The 20183-nt window shown below is 51.8% G+C and overlaps 1 protein-coding gene across 2 annotated transcripts in view; it reads left to right on the forward strand.

Moving 5' to 3' along the window:
- The window catches only part of COL5A1 (collagen type V alpha 1 chain), a 179024-nt gene that overhangs the window by 24087 nt on the left and 134754 nt on the right, over positions 1–20183 (forward strand). For both annotated transcript variants that reach the window (XM_003794863.3, XM_012808312.2), the window contains exon 2: positions 15708–15875. In XM_003794863.3, coding sequence (XP_003794911.1) covers positions 15708–15875 — 168 coding nt within the window. The remainder of the gene's footprint in view (positions 1–15707; positions 15876–20183) is intronic.

The raw sequence follows: 20183 nt of genomic DNA on the forward strand, positions 1-20183 counted from the left end.
CCTTCCATCCACCCTCCATCATCCTTCATCCATGCCTCCATCCACCTTCCATCCACCCTCCATCCTCCATCCACCCTCCACCTACCCTCCATCCTTCCATCCATGCATACTTTCACTCATCCACCCTCCTTCTATGTATCCACCCATCCAATTCATCCATCCATCCATTCATCTATCCACCCACTCATCCTTTCATCTACGCCTCTGTCCCTTCCTCCCTCCCTCCCTCTCTCTTTCCCTCCCTTCTCTCCTTCCTTCCATCCATCTATCACAGCACTGGGTTACTCTATCTGCAATAACACTTTTGTAGTTTTGTATCATGGTGGCTTACAACCACCTCATACTTATACTGTCTACACTAGAGCAAAGATTGGCCAACTCACTTCAGCTTCTGGGGTGCTCGGACTAGCAGCAGACACCACTGAATTCTCCAGCTGTATTTGTTGGCTTGAACTGAGAGGCAGGAGAGATCCAGTAGCGGCAGCAGCCAGTACAGTCAGGATGACAGTGAGGTGCCTCCTGCATTTTGGAAGTTTCAGGGAGGGGTGCTCCACGAGGTAGGGTGTGACAGGAGGGGCAGAAAGACACAGGACAACCCCACGGTGACAGTGGGGGATAGAAAGTCCTCACATTCCAGGGCATTTGCTCATAGAGTCAGAGACTCTACTGATTCTCAGATAATTTTGTTAACTTTCCTTGACTATAAAAATAGTCATTAAAGCAAATCTGGGAAATAGCAAAATGACTTTTTCTTTCCCTTTCCTCACATTTTTCCTTTGGGTGGTGAGCTCATGTGTAGAGACAGGGTTGTGTCCTGCCTGTAGACACAGACACTGCCCTGTGTTGTTGTCGACTCTTCGTAAGTGTCAGCGGCTGCTGCACACCCCCACACTGTGCGTTCCTATCACAGCTTACTTCATTGTTCCTCTGTTTGGGGTTTGGGTTACTTCTGCTTGTTGCTGTTACACATAACACATGGATGAACATCCTTCTGGTAAATTCCTTCTGCTTCTCTGATTCTTTCCTTGGGGTGGATGCCTAGACACTGACTCACTGTACCCCAGCCTACGGCCATCTTAAAACCCTTTGGTTGCAGAATCACATTCCAACTAACAGGCAATTATCACTGAGCCACTATGCCCCAGGCAGCATTATCCTCAGGCAATAGACCAGGTGGACCCCATGTTAGGTAACAGGGGCTACTCACCCTGTTAAGCCAATTACTGTCCCTTGCCTGCTCCTGGAGATGCAGAGGGAGCTGTTAGGTAATGCTTGAGACCTGGTGTGGCTGTTCACTGGGCCTGTGGTATGTCCCTAGTGCCTTGGACCTTTAGGTGAGCTCTAGTTTCCTCACCTGGAGAAGGGAGCAGAGCAGTACTTCTGCTCTCCACAAGCTTGTCACGGGGAGTTGAATTATTAATAACAATAACAACTCACGTGAAAGCCCTCCTCCGTCCCACTTAGAAAAATGTAAGGGAATCTTCTAGAACCTTCTAGAATCCTCTAAAATATCAAGTAGAAATCAGTAGATGCTAATTGTGTCCCCCATCCTTCCCTCCCTCTCTTTGGCCTTCTGTGCATTTGCTAAGTCCCTGCTGTGGCTCAGTGCACAGACAGTGATGTCAGCACTCCAGGTGCCACATTGGATGAATGTGCTTGGTGCCTACAGTCTGCCTTGGGGCACCCCCAGGGAGTGGGGTAGGTTGGGCGGATGTCAGAGGGTGCCCAGAGATGGGTGGGAGAGGGCCCGCCTGGCACACATCCTGACTGGCTAGCCTGGGGCAGCAGGATGGGTTCTTGCCAGGGATTTTCAGTGGGGAAATGAACTCTGTGTAGCTCCACACACTTGACTGCCCCACTTCCCGGAGGGCTGGCTGGGTTTTCTGGGCCTGCAGATGTGACACCTGGAGAGCCCCTAGCTGTGCACCCTGGAGGAGACCTTGAAACTTGGCTTCATTAGCTCACTGAGTGTGGGCCCAGGGAATGCTGCTGGGACTTGGGAGTGGGTTTGGAGCCCTGCCCCCAACTTGTGGTGCATCTTTTGGGGGCCTTTCTGTGGCTCTATGAGTTACGTGTTCATTGGCAGTTTGTGTTGCTAGTTTGAGTCATCGTTTATTTGAAAGCCTGCATAGCTCTCATAACTGAAAATGCCTGCTGGTCCTGGAGGAAGCCATGGAAGATATTCCTCTAAAGGTCAGCGTGACCCAGAGCATTGTTCTTTCACTTGCATCGCGTAAACTGAAAGAAATAATCTGAGAGCTGAACCAACAGGACCAGTAGGGCTGTGCCAGCTTGGTGGCAGCCCGTGCTCTGAGGGCAGCTGCACGGGATCTGTGCAAGTGCAGGGGGCTCAGACGTACGTGTGTGTGTGTGTATGTGTGTGCGTGCGCGTGTGTAGGTGGTGAGTAGACAGGGTGGATTTCATCTGTGGCTGGAAATGTATCCTTTAACTTTATCTGTCCTGTTGCTTGCTTTGCTGCCTTTAATGGGTGTTAAATCATCTCTGGGGCCCAATTTCCTTCTATATCTAAGGCTGTCTGTTCTGAGCAAAATTAAAAGGCAAATAGGAGCTGAGCAGGGGAAGAGCAAGGAGGCAGCAGACACATTTGTCTCTTGAGCACATTTTAGCCCAAAAGGGCAGGTGGGAGCTGTACCCGGGCCTCAGCCAGGGGCCCGGTGAGGACTGATGGTATGGAGTGGCTGTCACACCCCTGGGCATGGAGACATTCCTGAGAAGGGTAAATGTGGTTTTGTTTTATAAAGGCCTGTTAAAAAAATTGCCCATTATCAAGGCAAGGGCCAACAGATCTGTGAGTGTCCCGAAGTTTTAGGTGGATGTGGAGAGCAGAGAGACGTCTAATTGTATAATGCATTTCCTGCTGCACTTTAAGTGGCATATTACTCCACTAATTTGTTACAAAAGCAGTGCAGGTTCATTACAGAAATATTAAAAGCTACTGAAAAGTATAAAGAAGAACATAAAAATAAGAATGACGATCCCTTACTCATTTAAACTGTGAGGTTGTGATGACAGTGAGGAGGCAGAGGATGACATTGGCTTGTATTAAGTGCGGCCAAATAAATTAGTAAAGGGACATTCGGATGTATTTACTTCCTTCTGTGTATTCTATGTCTGTATTTACAAAATTGGGATGGCTTAATAGTTTTAAACTTAAAATATGATGAGCAAATCTCAGTGAATGAGGACTAAAAGAGAACTCCCTGAACTTGATAAAGGACATTTGTGTAAAATCTACACACCGAGTCTTTCCCCGTAAGACTGGGAGCAGCACATGGATATGTGCTTCAACATTGTGTGCCTGTGGAATAAGGCAAGAAAATAAAATAAAAGGCATGTGGATGAGAAAGAAAGAAGCAAAACTGTCTCTATTTTCCGACTACTATATCAACTGTAAAAAATTCTAAGGCAACTACAAATTAACTTCTAGAATAATAAGGTCAGCATGGTGACAGCCTACAAAGTCAATATATAAAAGTCTGTGGTATTTCTAGATAGTAGCAATGAACAGTTGGAAATAAAAATTTAAACAGCCATTGCAATAACATGAAAAGTATAAAATGCTTAAGAGATATACGGGGGATGCCAAAAAATGTATACATATCTTAAGAGAGATCTCGTTGGAAGTAAGATAGATCATTCCCCAAAAGTATATGGATTGCAGGTAAAATGGACGTGTGAAGCATGGCTAGGCACACTTGACCAGTAGCGGAAACTTCAGTCCAACTTCAGAAAGTAATGCATAGATAACGTCTCTTAAAATCTGCACACATTTTTTGGTGCCCTTTGTATTTAAAAAAAAGTGCAAGACCTCTCAGTGCATATTGCAGAGTGTTTCTCAGAGAAATTAAAGAAGATCTAAAGAAATGCAGAGATATCTCATACTTCGTGATTAAGAGAGCATTTCCTCCCGAGTTGATCTATAGATTTAATGTAATGCCAGTTAAAATCCCAGTAGGCTCCTTAAAATAGAGATTGATAGGATAATTCTGAAATTTATATGGAAATGGAAAAGACTTAAAATAACCAAAACAGTTTGAAAAGGAAGACAACTGGCTTATGCTTTGGATTTTACCACTCACCATGAAGCTGCAATGAGGGAGGTGGGATATTGCTGACACAAAGGCATATAGGCCGACGGGGGAGGACAGGGGACAGAAATAGACTCACATTTCAATAATCTTGTGATGCCCATAAAAGTGCCAAGATAATTCAAAGATAAAGATAGTCTTTATCAACAGAGGATACTGAAATATTTGGACTTCCTTTGCAATAAAGTATACCTTGACCCTTACCTCAAGTAATACATGAAAACTAAGATTGATCAGAGATCTGAATGTATTATTTAAAAGTATAAAGGTTAAAACATAAAAGAAAATCTTGAGTTTCTTGACCTTGAGTTAGGCAAAGATTTCTTAGGACACAAAACCTATGAGCCATGAAAGATTAAAAAAAAAAAAGCTGATGAATCAGACTATTAAAGTAAAACCTTATGCTCTTCAAAAGACATTGTTAAGAAAATGGAAAAGTAATAAAATTGGAATAAAGTACTTGGAAAACACACATCTGATAAGGAACTTATGTCTGGAATATATAAAATATGGTTGCAACTTCACTCAAGAAGTGACCCAATTTAAAACTGGGCAAAATATTTGAACAGATGTTTCACGAAAGAAGACATGGAAATGGCCAGTGTGCATCTGGAAAGATGTTTATCAGCACTTTTTATCAAAGAAATACAAATTAAAGCCATGGGGGAATCCTACCATGTGCAGAAATGTTGGGGAGTGGAAAAATCGTCACCCTTTTTTTTTGTTGTTGCAGTTTTTGGTCGGGGCTGGGTTTGAACCCACCACCTCCGGCATATTGGGCCGGTGCCCTACTCCTTTGAGCCACTGGCAATGCCCATTGTCACCCATTCTTGATGGGGATGCTAAATGGTGCTGCCAATTTGGGAAGTAGTTTGGCAACTTAGTATAAGATTAAACATACACTTAAAAATAGGACAAGACAGTTTCACTGCTGGGTTTTCACTCAGGAGAAATGACAATGTATGGTCAAACGGAGACACGCATGGGAGCGTCAGTGTGCTGCTTTACTGTAATAGCCCCAAACTGGAAGGCACCCAGTATCCGTGGACCAGTGTGGGGGTAAACAAATGGAGACACATTGATGCAGCAGGATATTCCTGGGCAACAAAAAGAGGGATGCCACCTGCTCCAGGGTGGCACAAAGTGTAGAGAGCAGATACAGAGATACAGGTGACGTGATTCTGCTCCATGACATTTGAGGAACCGTAAAACTGTAGGGACAGAAGAAAGACCAGTGGCTGCCAGAGGCCACAGGTGGGGAGAGAGATGGGAGCACTGCTGAGGTGGCGGCCTGAGGTGCGGCGGGGGGCTGTGTCTTCATTGTGGTGGGGGTTGGGGATCGCACATTTAGCAAAACTCATAGAACTCACACTTGCAAAGAGTAAATTTTACTGGATGTAATTTTGCTCTCTTAAACCTGACTTAAAAAAAAATACCATGAGCGTTTTCTCATATGATTAAATATCCCCTTCTTCATATTAATTATTAACAAACACAATAGATATTAATGTTAATGTGACATAACAGTGTGCATTAATAGCTTGTGACATTCTGTCATGTAGAGTGCCCTTACCAGCTTGGGACACCTGCTTTCTTTGGAGGTTTCTTTGGTGTTGCACAGAGTTGTCGTGGGGTCAGTAAGTGCTGTGTGGATCTCTAGTCCATGATCAAGCTAAATCCCACAGGTGAAGGAAGGCCGGGAATGCTTTTACAACTTTCAGTACCAAGTATCAGAGTATCTCCTGAAAGGCGTCAGTTTAGACTCCAGGGTGTACTGAGGGAGAATTGGCATCCTTGCCAATATTTGGTCTGTCAAAAAAAATATTTGGACCAGGTGCAGTGAACTCATGCCTGTAATCCTAGCCCTCAGGGAGGCTGAGGTGGGAGATGGGGGATCACTTAAAGTCAGGAGTTTGAGACCAGCTTAAGCAAGAGCGAGACCCTTTACTAAAAATAGAAAAAAAATTAGCTGGGCATGGTGGCAGGCGCCTGTAGTCCCAGCTACTTGGAAGGCTGAGGCAGGAGGAGTGCTTGAGCCCAGGAGTTTGAGGCTGCAGGAGCTGTGATGATGCCTCTAGCTTTGCACTCTAGCTGGGGAGACAGAGCAAGACTCTGCCTTAAAAAAAATCGTTTTTGCCGGTTTGATGGGAGATGAAGGAGAATTTGTTTAACTACCAGTGATGTTGAATGTTACTCACTTGTTCCTTCTCCCTCCTTTATCGTTGCAAGAGTGTATCTGTGTTCTTCTGCTGTAAACACCCTCCCTGTTTATCGCTTGCTTCTTGCTTTTTGGCTGCATGACAGTCACCCTGAACTGAATGTCTTGAGACAACAGTAATCTCCTATTTAAGTTGGGAAGCTGCATTTGGGGCAGGGCTTGTGACTTCAGGTTGAGTAGTTTGGGCAAAAGGATCCATTTCCAAGATGGCTTTGCTGTGACATTGGCTGTTGGCCCTGGTTGTTGGCCCTGGCTGTTGGCTAAGGGCCCAGATTCCTCTTCACATGGGACCGTCCACAGGGCTGCTTGGGCTTCCGCACAGCATGGTGTCTGGTTCCGAGGAGTGTTCCAGGAGGCCCAGGAGGTGGACCTGCCAGCGTGTCACAGCCCCTCTTGTGGGCTGGCACAGTGCTGTTGCCATCACCCGCCATGGATCACACACTCACAGAGCCCACCTTGTGTTCAAGAATTTGTGGCCCCGTTTTTAAACTTCCACACTTTAAAATCTTCCTTTGGCATTTTTTTTTGTTAACAAAATTAGGCAAATTTTATGTGGATATATACTTACATGATTTTTAAGGAGATGTATTTGGAGAGTGCCTAGCAGACCTGCCCCTCCTCTGTTCTGCTGAATGTCAGCCCTTCTGGACAGCCCTGGACTTCTGTGTGTGTGTATTTATGTGATGTGTTTTCTGATTACATCAGCATCTTTTATTTATTTTGACATGAGGGGGGTTGTGCCTTGTAAACGTTTCCATGACTTGCTATTTCCACTTAGTGGTGTGTCTTGGCCGTTGCTCCATGTCAGGCCATCTGGGTCAATCCCTTCCTGTCCAGCCTCAGCAGTGGGTTTCACAGATGCAACTTTGTCGCCTGACCAATGAGCATTTATGTTGTTTCCAGTTCTGTGCTACTCTGAGCCATCCAGCGTGGTGTCCTTGCACGATATGAAACCCTCTGAGGATTCAGCCCCCACAGGGGAAATGCCAGGTCCAATGGGCATGTGCATGTCCTAACTGAGGTGCTGAGAACTGCCACCCCCAGAGCTTGCTTCTACCCCTGACATTCACCTTGGGTCCACGGAATGCTCGTTTCTTTCATTTGTTCATTGGTTGATGTGTTCATTTATTTGTTGGTTTGTTCACTTTTCTATTGGTTGGTTTATTTGCTCTTTTGTTTGTTCATTGGTTGGTTTGTTCATTTGCTCCTTCCTTTATTAGTGGGTTGGTTTGTTGATTGACTTGTTCATTGGTTGGTGTGTTCCTTCATTTGTGCACTGGTTAGTTTGTTCATCCATTCATTGGTTGGTTAGTTGCTCAAGTTCCTTGGTTCCTTGGTTCATTAGTTGGTTGGTTGGTTCCTTTGCTCATTGGTTGGTTAGTTGGTTGCTCAGTTCCTTTGTTCATTGGTTGGTTAGTTGGTTGCTCAGTTCCTTTGTTCATTGGTTGGTTAGTTAGTAGCTCATTTGCTCATTGTTTGGTTAGTTGGTCTGCTCATTCCTGCCTTTGCTCACTGATTGGTTTGTTTGCTTGCTGCGTCACCTGTTCATTGGTGGGCGTTCCTTCTTCTGCTCTTTGCTGGCTTGCTCATTCACTCCTTCCACCCTGTACTGTGCTGAGCATTTTCTCTGACCCAAACTGTCTTCTCCCACTGTGGATTAGGGTAAGGAGCTCACAGTCCTCAGAATAGCAGGTCCTTGGGAGCCTGTCCTGCCAGTCCAGTACTGGGGGTCCTCGCTATGAGGTGGTATTGGGGAGACACAGAGGAGGCAGGGACCAGAAGACCAAGGTTCATCACAATTTATGGTGGGACTTCCCACTCTCCTTGAACTTTTTTAGGTGAAGGGATCTTTTTTTCATGTTACTTTAACTACTCAAAATAACCCTTGAGTGTGGGAAGGAGTCTGAGAGTCCAGCCTTACCAGGCTGCTGATCTCAGCACCATTCACAGCTTTCTGGGAAAGGCAGGTCCTCTTGCTGTCCCTGCCTTGCAGCAGGGAGACTGAGGCCTAGGGCAGTGGAACCGCTCTTGGATTAGGGTCTGTCCTTGCACCTGTCCTGTTGAGCATTTCTGTGCAGGGGAAGATGTGTGTTATTGCCTTCTAAGTCTTAAAGATTCCACCAGAACATGCAGGAAGCCCGTGTGCCTCTCCTGGGGACAGGCTGTCTGGAAATGAGGTCAGTGGGGCCAGGTCCTTGCTCCTTACTCTGGAAAGACAGGAAGGTTCATTCAGAAATGGTGTGGACCTCTGACCCACCTGGTGTGCAGTGGGTGTTCATGGAACGTGGCTGTGTGAGGGAGCACCTGTGCCCAGCTGAGCCATGGTGACTGGTGCTGCTTGTCCATTTCGAGAAGCCATCTGGTCAGCTGGGCCGTGAAGGTCTGATCCGAAGCTGGTGCTGCTCTGTAATTGTCTCGTGCCCATTGACTCCTTAGCACAGCTTCATGAGTACTTCTTGGGTGCCAGGCCTGGTGAGGCTGGGTGCAGAAATGGAAGGCATGGGCCTATCCTCACCCCTCCCCTTTGCCAGCCTGAGCACGAGGCAGTGGCAGCCACCTACCCTCTGGGGCCTCCTGGAAGCAGCTGGACCCCACGAAATCCACCTGTGCAAACACAGCCGACCCCAGCAGGGTGAAATCTGCCTGCTAGCGCGCCCCCCACCCCACTGCCTCTCCTCCAGAATGAGGAGATGAGCTACTCGGTTTGCTCATCTGGCTCCCCTCAAGCTTGCAGATTCGGCTTCTGGAGTGACAGGCTCCTGCTGGTGGGCCTGGTGTACCTGGTGTCCCTGGTGATGCTCCATCCTGTTCTATCCAGTCCTCTGAGAAATGACAGGGTTAGAGAAACATACCTATTACTAAAGATGGAGGAAAGCAGTGGTGACGATCACAGGCACGCTGGCAAGGGGACACATCCTGCACTTACTCAGGATGGAACGTCCCCTGGGGGCCACCATGCTCTCCTAGTTCTCAGTGTGGAGTCTTAAGTTTGGTCTGCACCGCCTGGCCGCTAGAACAGCGGAAGGCCATCACAGAGGCAGCCTGGCTCTGCTGTCCTTGGGACAGTCCTGCTGCTGTTGGCGTGTGCTGCCCCTCGGGGTGGGTGAATGGCTTGTGCCCAGCGCATTCCTATGTGGCCCCGGAGTACACAGCTGCCCTGTCAGGGCCCCTTGCAGGTGTCCTTTGCCTGTTTGCACATGGCAGCCTGGTCAGCCCATTCCCACATGTGTCCTCAGCTCAGCACAGCTTACTTTCAGGTAGTAGTGTATGTGACTGGAGGGTGACCTTTCCCTCTGGGGTGTCGGCAGTTGGACTATTGGAGCCTGCAGGTCCAGGGTGGGGCAGGTGTGTGCGCTTGCACTTTGCAGAGGGCACCTGGCTGGTGTGGGCTGTAGTGGAGGTGCCAGGTGTCCAGACATACACCCCCCCCACCTCCCCGTGCAGCTGTGGCCTGGGGAGCACGTTTCAGAGCGTCCCCTGGATGAGGTTAATAGGGAATTGCCTTCTTTTTTTTTTTTTTTTTTTTAGACAGAGTCTCAAGCTATCCCCCTGGGTAGAGTGCCGTGGCACCTCAGCTCACAGCAACCTTCAACTCCTGGGCTCAAGCGAGTCTCCTGCCTCCGCCTCCCAAGTAGCTGGGACCACAGGCGCCCGCCACAACGCCCGGCTATTTTTTGGTTGCAGCCGTCATTGTTGTTTGGCGGGTCCGGGCTGGGGATTCGAACCCGCCACCTTAGGTGTACGTGGCTGGCGCCTTAGCCGGTTGAGCTATAGGCACCGAGCCGGGAATTGCCTTCTGATACAGCCCCTCCAGAGTTCACTTGGATCTAAACAGAAGGCAGGGCTTGGGCCACTTAGCTGACCCCTGCCAGTCTGAGACTCCTTATCTACAGCACAGGGGCTGGGCCTGGGAGGAGGAGCAGGGGTCAGGCGGTCGGTGCTCCTCTAAGGGTAGGCAGGGTGTGGGGTCTGGGCAGAATCTGTGCAAGATCCCAGCAGATAAGATGTGCAGTCATTGGCTCTCTGACAGGGCTATGTGGCCTCTGCCCTCTGTGGTCCCAGATGCCTTTTAGGCTTTCAGTTCTCACCTATTCTCATCATTCTGAGCCTCCCCTGCACTGCTAATCTCCATTAAAACGATACCATGATGGTCTAGCTACAAGCCTGATTAAGTTATTCTTAGTTTTCTGTCTCTGGGCCTCCTTATCACAGAGATGCAGTCCCTGGGGCCAGAGCCCTGCAGTCCCTCCCTGTTCCAGGCTCTGCTTTGTGAAGCTGCCTGGGGCCCTGGGGAAGGTGGCAGGTGTTGTCTGGGGTCCAATGTCAGGCTGAGCCAGTGCTGCCCACATGTTCCAGGCACCGGACTCCTGCCAGCCCCTACCCTGATGAGGCCAGAGGCCAGAGAGGCCTGTCCTTACAGTGTGTCCCCTTTATAGGGGACGTGACCCACTTTGACCACAGCCATAAGCCAAGCCTACCCCGGGAAGGGAGAGGTGCCAGCCGGGCCTGTGGGTGACAGTCTGGTGGGGAGATGGGAGCCCCACGAGGGCCTTGCACATGAACACAAGCAAGACACAAGCAGCAATAGAGTTGGTGAGACTTCCTCCCAGTAGCTGTTTGGGTGGGCCCTGAACTCTTAGAAATGCAAGCAGTGAGCCAGTCTTGATGGGCACATTCCCACCAGGGAAAGCCACTGGGGTAAAGATTGAAACAGAGTCCCCGGCTAGGTCATGGGCTGTTTCCTTTCCTCATGAAAGACCCGGCTGGTGAGTCGGTGTCCCCATGCGGGCTTAGCTCAGACCCTGAGGCTCTGGGATGGGGAGCCTGGCAGGTGGTCAGGGACATTTTAGCAAAGGCTGGCTGGGTGGAGACTTGGGGGCAGCAAGACCCTTCTAGGCTCCAGTCCCCTGCCAGGCAGGTGCTGCATTGTCCTGCTGAGACCCTCCACAACACATGGACAATGATGCGGACCAGGGCCTGTGTTGTGGAGGGCAGAGCCAGGTTCCAGTGCAGCCCTGCCCAGCCCATCCAGCTTCACACCACTGATCTCTGCTGTGCCATGGCCAAAGTCACCTGCTCCTTGCTTCCAAGCACCAAGGAGGAGTGTCTGGACACCAGGTGGCAGCCAGAAGCTGATTTAAGCTCTTGCTGAAAGCAGCCATCTCCTTCCATCTGTTCCCGGAGGTGCAGGGTGCCTTGAGCAGACACCCTCTCTGGGTCCCAAGGAGGGAAGTGAGCATTGCTGGACTGGGTGCAGTGACACTGCCCCAACTGGTGTCCATCGTGGCAGCTGTGTGTGTCAGGCCTTGGGTAGAGCCCAGGGCCATGTCCTTGTACCTCACCATCATCTTTAGTTCCTTGTGCTGAGTCACATTAGCCTACTGGTGGTCCCAGCCAGGGCTGTCTTGGTGCTGAGAGCTGCGGCCACTGGGTGGCGTGGCTGGGCAGCAGGTCTGGTGTGCGGTGCTCAGGCATCTAGGGGTAGGCTCTGGCAGTAAAGCAGAGGACTTCCGTGGGGGCTCACTGGGAGAGGGGAGGTCACCCTTGTGCAGGCAGGGACACATTGCTAGTGGGTGACGTAGCCGCCCCTGTTGAAAAATCTGTCTCTGGCCCCTCTGTCTAGATTTTTACCATCCACTTCCCCATTTGCTCTCTGAATGACTGACTCATCCATCTGTCTATCCATTGATCCTTTTGCCCACCCGCCTGCCAGTCCTTCCCTCCACCCTGCCCCCTGTCCATGCCAAGCTCCTCCGTGCGCTAGCAGAGTCAGGCCTGTGTCTGCTTCCAGGACCTTCTTGTTGCCTTCTGCGGGTTGTGGCACCTGGGACTAACTACATGCTCCAGGCTCTCTCTCCATCAGCTCCCATACCTGACAACTGACCTCGCCTGTGCCCATTTCTCTGTGAGTCTGGGGCTGTGACACCTGGTTATAACCTCATTAAATGATAGAGGTGGACTGTTCATGATGGAGCTTTGCTCTCAGGCAGGCTCGCACACACAGCAGGCTGTTTGGGGGAGAGGTTTGAATGCAGGGACCAGGCGGTGGCACAGGCTGTGTGACATCTGCCACAGCGGCCCCACTCACTGTCCACTCAGGACATCACTGCCACAGTGAGGGTGCCATCCTGACTGCATGGGGTCATGAGTCTCTAGGCCCTGGCAGGCAGTCCACCCAGATACCAGGGCAGCCTGTGTGCTGCTGCCTCCCACTCACGTTCCAGCTCCAGGGGACGCTCACCCATTCATAGAATTGAATTTCCATCCCAAATCCTTGTTGCAAGGGCATCTGGGAGAGGTAGTTTTTAGTTACCAGACTCTGTAGTGCAGAAGGTGCTGGTTGAGGGGCCAGGAAGTGGGGCTGCAGGGCTGAGGCAGGGCAGGGCACTTGCTACGCCAGTCACAGCAGGGCTACCTGTAAGCACACAGCTTTTGTTTCATGGTGCTTTGGAGATGGCCTTGTTTGCATCAGTCAGGAGGCGCCTCTGGGCACTCCCATGACCTTTACATTGAAGAGTGGGCAGCGCTGGTTGTGGATACCACATAGGCAATGCCGTGTGTCTGCAGCGAGCACTTTGGACGCACCTGCAGGGGCCGCTCATGCATGTGGAGCCAAAGAGTGTGGACTGCACGCAGGGGCTGCCCGGTGACTTCTGAGCCTCCTCGGCCTCGACTCACCAAGTTCTTCCCTAGCAGGACGTGATACTGGCTTCAGACCCCACCCAGCTGCACATAGTGGGTGTGTTTGGGCGGAGCTCCCATCCTGGAGGGACGTCTCGAGAAGCCCGTGCTGCCCAGCTCCACTCAGGCCCTCCCCACAACTTTTTGAAAACCTAATGTGTTTTTTTCCAGCTCTGGCACAGGAAGTCCCTGGCCAGCAGGAGGGTGGCATTGGGCCGGGGAGAGGTCTGGTGGCCTTTTAAACCTTTTGCAACAGAGGTCTGAGAACATACCCACGAAGCCTGCTGGAAAACAGCTCTGTGCCTTCAGCAATCGAGAAAACAGGCTGGATGCCTGTGAGTCTGGGAAGAGCATCATGGGTGTGTTGTGATGTGAGTCCAGGAAGCCCCAGCTTGGATCTCTGATGTCCTCCCCTGGCCACCAGCAACCTTGGAACGGGTTTCACAGCTGACCAGGGCTGGGCACTGTGTCATCCCCGGCAGGTGTTCTGGCAGCAGTCTTCTCTTCCCACGGCCGAGTCCAGGCCGGGCTGTGCCTCCCCACACACTTCACTGGGCACTGCTTCTGATGTTAAAGGCAAAGGCCCAGTGAGGGTTTAGGGGGCTTGGGGGCAGCGCAGGTGCCTGGGGACTGACAGTGCTGGGTAGGCTGGGCCCTGGTGGCAGAGAGGAGAGACCAGGAAATCAGGCCACGAGGCAGAGGTTCTGTAAATGAGAGGAGGCCATCCTGGAAACCTGGTCCTAAGCGTCCTGGGTCACCATGCAGTCCCCCTACCCTTGACATCCTCAGTCTTCCATGTTTCTGGTTTCTTGATTAAATTGACAGGATTGTAGCAAAGCCAAGCTGTAGACATGGAGGAGGGGCCCTCACATCTCTGAGGTCTGGGTACTGTAGCAGCCAAGTTGTACAAGTGGTGCCCTTGGAGGAGGGGCCCTCACGTCTCTGGGTCTGGGTCCTGTGGCACCTTCCGGGGAGACTTATGGCCTGGGGGCGATTCCTGGTGGAGAAGAGCAGCTTTGATGGGCCCCCATCTCCTTCAGAGCCTGGCCCAGCTCTGTGTGTGGGGCCTGAACCGTGCACTGTACCCTGTTGGGGGACAGGTCCTTGAACTGGGGGCCTCTTGTTAGGGGTCTGCCCGGACAAGTGGTGGAGATGCCTGGCTGTTTGGAGGACCCACCTTCCCTGGCTGCAGGGCCCCAGCTGCACTGGCTGTCCTTTCTCACTCCAGATCTCCCGCCCAGGCATTTGGTAACACCTTCCTGGGGAGGAAGGCCAGGAGAAATGAAAGTTAGGGAGAGCCAAGCTCCGAAGCAGGCCTGCCTAGGGCCCTGCTGCACCCAGGGTGGGCCCTCACCTTTTAGTAGCAGGACTCGGAACCCAGCCCAAATTGACATGAGCATAACAATGAACATGTTTGTGTGGATGACTGTCTTCAGGCTCAGCTTGACCCAGGTGACCCAACTGCGTGGCAAAAGTCTCTGCTCCCTGGGAGACAGCTGCCTACAGCTCCACACTCCTAATCTGTGTCTGAAGGCAGCAGAGCAGGGAGGACCCCTCCTTCCCAAAGGAAAATGCATCAGGATGAGCCCCCCTGGCCTGGTCACATCAGTCCTACCAGGACATCTGGGACATGGTGGTGCTGTGCTCTGATTGGCTGCAGAATGGTGTGTCCAGCCCCTTCCACGCCCCCCTGCAGATACGAGCCTTGGGCTCCTATGTGCCCCAGGGTGGTGCCCCAGCCCTAGGCACACATGTTCTGTCACTTTGAGTCTGTTTTTTCTGCCCGGACTCTCAGGGAGCCTTTTGTATGTAGTAACAGGAGCTCAGCTTTCCAGGTGGAACTGACTTGGTTTAGGGAGGCGTCTGGACCCTAAGAGTTGCAGTGGCTGCAGGTCTGGGGTCCTCGGGGTATGGGAAGGAAGTCCCGGCAGATGGAGGCCAGTTTGTGTTTGGAGGACTCTTGGGCTCGCCTGCAAATGTCAGTGCTTCAGGTGGTGGTATGGGTCAGCTTCTGCCCTGCCCTGCCCTCAGCAGCCCCTGGATGGAGGAGACTCAGGAGCCTTCTGGAAAGGAGGCGGGGCTGCTCCTGTTCTCTGTTCTATGTTGTTCCGTGGGTGGGTCTCCTGGGATGCCAGGGGTGCCTGGAAACTGGACATTTGCTGGAAGCTATTCTGGGGACTTTACTTTAGTTGGACAGTGAGGGGCAAGATGTGCCAGTGGCCTTTGCTTTTGTCCTCTTGAGTGGTGGCTCAGCCACTCCCATTTTATCAAAGATGGTCCTGTTGGCAGCCCATCTCCTGTGGTCTTCCAGCTTCTGTGTGGAGCTGTGTCCTTACCTGCCGATGAGAACGGGCCTTGGGGCGCTGGGGCGGCCAAGCTCTTACCCACTGAGGGTTCGAGATGAGAGAGTGAGCAGGTGGGAACCAAAGCAGGCACAGTCATCAGAGGAGAGTGGCTGGGGCTGCTCCTGGCACGTGGGTGCTTGAGGGACAGGCATGGAACCCTTACCCAGGGCACGGTGCCCTGCCTCCCCAGCTCCCAGCTATGCTGGGCCCAGTGTCTTCCAATTGTCAGAGACTGGTGGTGGTGCAGGGCTGGGAGGTGGTGAGGGGCTGGCCGTGGTCCTCCTGGCCCTCTGGGGTGCCCGTGGGGCTCTTCCTTCCTCTCTGTGGCTAATTCTACTCCTCTGTCATTTCAGCTCAGCCAGCAGATCTCCTGAAGGTTCTAGATTTTCACAACTTGCCCGATGGAATAACAAAGACAACAGGCTTTTGCCCGATGCGGAAATCCTCCAAAAGCCCGGACGTTGCTTACAGAGTCACCAAAGATGCACAGCTCAGCGCACCCACCAAGCAGCTGTACCCTGGTAAGAGACACGGGGTTCTGTGCTGCTGTCCTGGGAAGCTCCTCTCAGAGCCTGGTTGACATCCTTACAGAGAAAACAGTTCCAGAGGTGGATGCATGAGGCCTCTGCACCCTTCCTTTCTGGGCAGGTGTATCTCCAGCTGTAGACGGGCCACCAGGACTGCAAGTGTGAAGGGAGGTGGCTGAGTCCTGGAGTGAGGTTAAGAGCAGCTCAGGGTCATGGGAAAGGAAGCCCTTCCCGACAGAGGCCTAATTGGGGGCAATGACACTAAGAGGCTCATGAATCAAACATTATGACTCTCAGCAAGAGAGCGCGAAGCTGGTAATGAGAATCAATTGCCAATTACCACATCTCTGCTTGTAATTACACACCCGAGTGGAAAGCCACCTTAGCTGGTAAGATGCACTGTCCAGCTTATCCCGGTCCCCAGCCATGTGGCATGGTGTCCCCCTCCCCCGGAGTTAATTAAACCCTCTGGGCGTATCTGGATCTGTATAAATGAGCCCATGACAGCTTGCCTCCTCCCGCTGCCTCAGGCTGCTGCTGGGGCTTGGCCTGTAATAGCTCCTTTTTCTGATTCCAGTGAGATGGGGACTAGGGGACCCTGGGCAGACGAATTCTCTTCATGAGATGTTTTGTAATTATTAGAAGAGAGTGCACTATCTATGTGATGACCTGGGTGCGACCCCAACATCAAACCTGGAACCAGGGCAGTGTTTTAATGAGTAATGAGGTGTCTGTTAATCAGTCGCCCCACCGGGTCCCTGCAGGCCGCCCTCTTACCCTGGCTGTGTGTTCGCTTGACCTCTTTGTGATATGTGCTTATCCACACCCATTTTCTCAGCCCTCCTTGGCAAGCACTATGACTTTTTAGAGTTTGTCTCTGAGAGAGAGTCAGGGTCAGTTCTTTTCAAGAATGTCATTTGGGGGAGATGAATCCCCTCAGAGGTGCTGAGACCCTGCCTCGAGCTCCACAGATGTTTTTGTGGGTACCAGAATCGCCCTGGGTTGTGGATACCCAGCCTGAGAATGTCTCACTCATCAGGAAGGATGAGCTTGTGCCCCAAGGAACTGCAGGGATTTGGTTTTCCACATACCCACAGGAGTGTTTCATTCTTTCTTTCTTTTTTTTTTTTTTTTTTGAGACAGAGTCTCATTTTATCAACCTCAGTAGAGTGTTGTGGTATCACAGCTCATAGCAGCCTCTAGCTCTTGGGCTTAAGTGATTCTCTTGCCTCAGCCTCCCGAGTAGCTGGGACTACAGGCGCCTGCCACAACGCCCTGCTATTTTTTTGTTGCAGTTTGGCCGAGGCCGGGCTTGAATCCACCACCTTCTATATATGGGGCCGGCACCGTACCCACTGAGCCACAGGTGCCGCCCACACAGGAGTGTTTCTTAACCTGGGCACAATATGTCTTTCAGAATCACCCACTGAACACTGACTTATGTTTTTGCCTGGAAGCCACAGGGAAAAAACCCCAGGGAGAGGGATCTTGACCTAAAGAGACTGGGCCTTCTGGGGCCAGGGAAAGGCTAGTGAGAGCTGATCGCTGTGTGGACATTGAGCTTTAGCATAAATGCCCCCTGTGCACACATTGCTATAAGGGTACACCGTGGAAATCGGGGACCCGACCCTTCGAGGGCATCTTTAACCAGTTTGTTAAATCTTACCTTTGTAGCCCAATTCTGGGGCATTGGCACAGAAATTTTCTGGACTTTGAGCCTTCATATTCTCTTCCCTGCTGGGTTATCTTGTGGCCAGAAACACCACAGGATCTCAGGAATACAGGGTCGTGCTGGAAAGCTAGGATGAATTGCTGAACAGTATGGTGGGAATCTTTTTTCAAGCTCTTGTTTTTTCTAAGTCCTCCAAAGTGTTTAGCTTGCTCTTACAGGGCCCTCTAGTGATAACTAGCTTATATAGTAGATCAGGTCCCTGTGTATCAGCTGCCTCATTAAGGGCAAATAGCCCTGGAGGTTGCTTTGGAACTATCGAAGGAGAGATTTCTGCAGGCCCCCAAGCGTCGGGTCGGGAACGATGTTCAGGGCACATTGTTGAAGAACTGGGCACTGTGACCTTGCTGGCTTCAGACCTGGGCAACCACCAAGACTCTGTGTGTCTGAGCAAGCGTCCACAGGCTGTGCTTTCTGCTTTATTCCCTTCTACCCCGGCTAATGTAGAAGGCCCTGCTCAGACTGTTTGGAAAGTGCTTGGCTTGTACAGTCAGACAAGAAATGGCTGTTTCCAGGGGACCAGTACAGTCCCATAGCAGCCACCTCATGTAGGGCTGGGAGCTGAAATACCCTCATCTTTGGGGAGCAGCTGGGCCTGCCTCGACAGCTGCAGAGCGAGCGATGGTGTGGCCCAGGTGGCCTCAGTAAGGCCCAGGCTGTGGGGACCTGTGCAGGGAAAGCCCGAGCCCAGGTGGCCTATTTCTGTGAAAAGAAAGTCCCCAGTCCTCCCCTGAGCGGCCTGCCCGGATTCCCTGAAGATGCTTTGTGCCCTTCAGCAGGCTGAATGGGTCAGGGTCATGGGGTGCTCTGCCTTCATCAGGACACTGTCCCCTTCCTCTCAGCACAGACCTGGCCCCTCCCAGCCCCGTACCCAGCAGCTGTGTCACCCTGCACTTGGGCAGGGCGGAGATTAGGGTTCCACTCTTGCTTGGGAGCTTTTCTACTCTGGTTAGACCCAGTGACCTGGGCTCTGAGAGCCACGAGGCTGGGGAGCTCAACCCCAAACATGGATTTTCCTGATGGTTGGTTTTGTCTGTATCGTGTAAATGTCACTGCCTGAGGACAGGGACCATATGTATCTATCCTCAACTGTGTTTCCTTAGAGCCTACCACAAAGGAGACCACTTAGTGCTTATTGATCACATCAGCAAATCAAGTGATTAATCCATATGCCCAACAGCTGCTGGTTCAGGCCTGGCAAGGGTGCTATTAGGCTCCTACCGCGCACCTGACCATGTCCTTGCCTTCGGGCCTCAGCCCAAGTGCAGGGGAAATGCTGAGCCCACCCCTCAGTTGTGACTTTTCTTGGAGAGATGAAATATGAAGTACCTGGCAGGAGCCCTGTTTCTCCCTGACCGTCCAGAGTAGATTATGAAGCATGTCAGCGTCCCAGATCGTGTCACGGCTAGCATGGGCCATCTTACCGTGACAATAAATCCATTGTTATTTTTCCAGGAGAGAGATTTATGTTAAACATAATTTATCCTTTTGAGTTTTATCTGAGCTGAGAAAATTTGTCACTATAGTGATTTTAGAACTCCAGAGACAGCATTTTAATGAGCTTTGAGACATGGAGGTTGGTGGTCCTCACAGTGGGTCGTGCTGCAGAGAAGGAGCTCTCACTTCTCCTCCTGTCATTGTTGAGGACAGAGTGACCATCAGGACGCAGTGTTCTCCTGGCATGGGGGTGTCCAGGGGACCCTCTGAAATGAGAGTGAGGGAGTGGCTAACTCCGGTCCCTGCTGGGCCTGGGTGTGGACAGGGACCTCCGTGTGCTGCAGGTTGAACACCACCCTGGCTCTGCGTGCCCCTCCAGGGACCTGTGAGGCCTCCAAGAGCCTGCCGCTGGCCTTGCAGGCTGGGGTCTCTCCCTGTGGGTGTGCACAGGGTGCCTTACGCTCCCCCACCACTGGGGGTCCCTGATAAGGCCGTTAGATTCCCCACCCACAGCCCCACACTGAGAGGGACAGTATGAAGCCCATGGCTGTGTGGCAGTGGTGACCTCAGCACATCCGTTCCTGGATGGCTCCCTGTCCAGAAGAGGAGGGCAGTCTGTACTGGCTCCTCTCTGAAATCTGCCCATCCTCAGATGGCTGCACTGACATTGTCACTCAGCACTTGCATCTGTCCCCCAGCATGGGGGTGGGGACTGAGAGCACTGTGACCCAGGCCTCTGTGGGGACAGCAGTATCATGGCTGTGAGGATAGCAAACAGACCAGGGCCATCAGTGCAGGACGCCTGACCTGGGGTGGGGAAGCCCTGGGCCTCTGCAGGGCGGCACCTGAGTGGGTAGGGGAGACGGCCCAGGATGAGTTCTCTGCCCCACTTCTGCCTCTGTCACAGCCTGGGGGGCTCACACAACACTCTGGGGTGGCCTCTGGGGGCCCGGGTGGACTTAACTATCTGGAGGGGCCTTGGTTTCCGTCTTTATTGCTCTGGAGAGATTTCACTGGCCTGTGTCCTCCAGAGGTTGCAGAGGCCCTGGCAGGCGGTGTCAACCTCTGCCCACTTAGGGAGTCTTAGGCTGCTGGGCGTGGGGCCTCTGATGTCCCCTTTACCCAAGTGTGGCACC

This window comes from Otolemur garnettii, unplaced genomic scaffold (assembly GCF_000181295.1).
Source record: "Otolemur garnettii isolate 467f Iridium unplaced genomic scaffold, OtoGar3 scaffold00087, whole genome shotgun sequence".
Classification (NCBI taxonomy): Eukaryota; Metazoa; Chordata; class Mammalia; order Primates; family Galagidae; genus Otolemur; species Otolemur garnettii.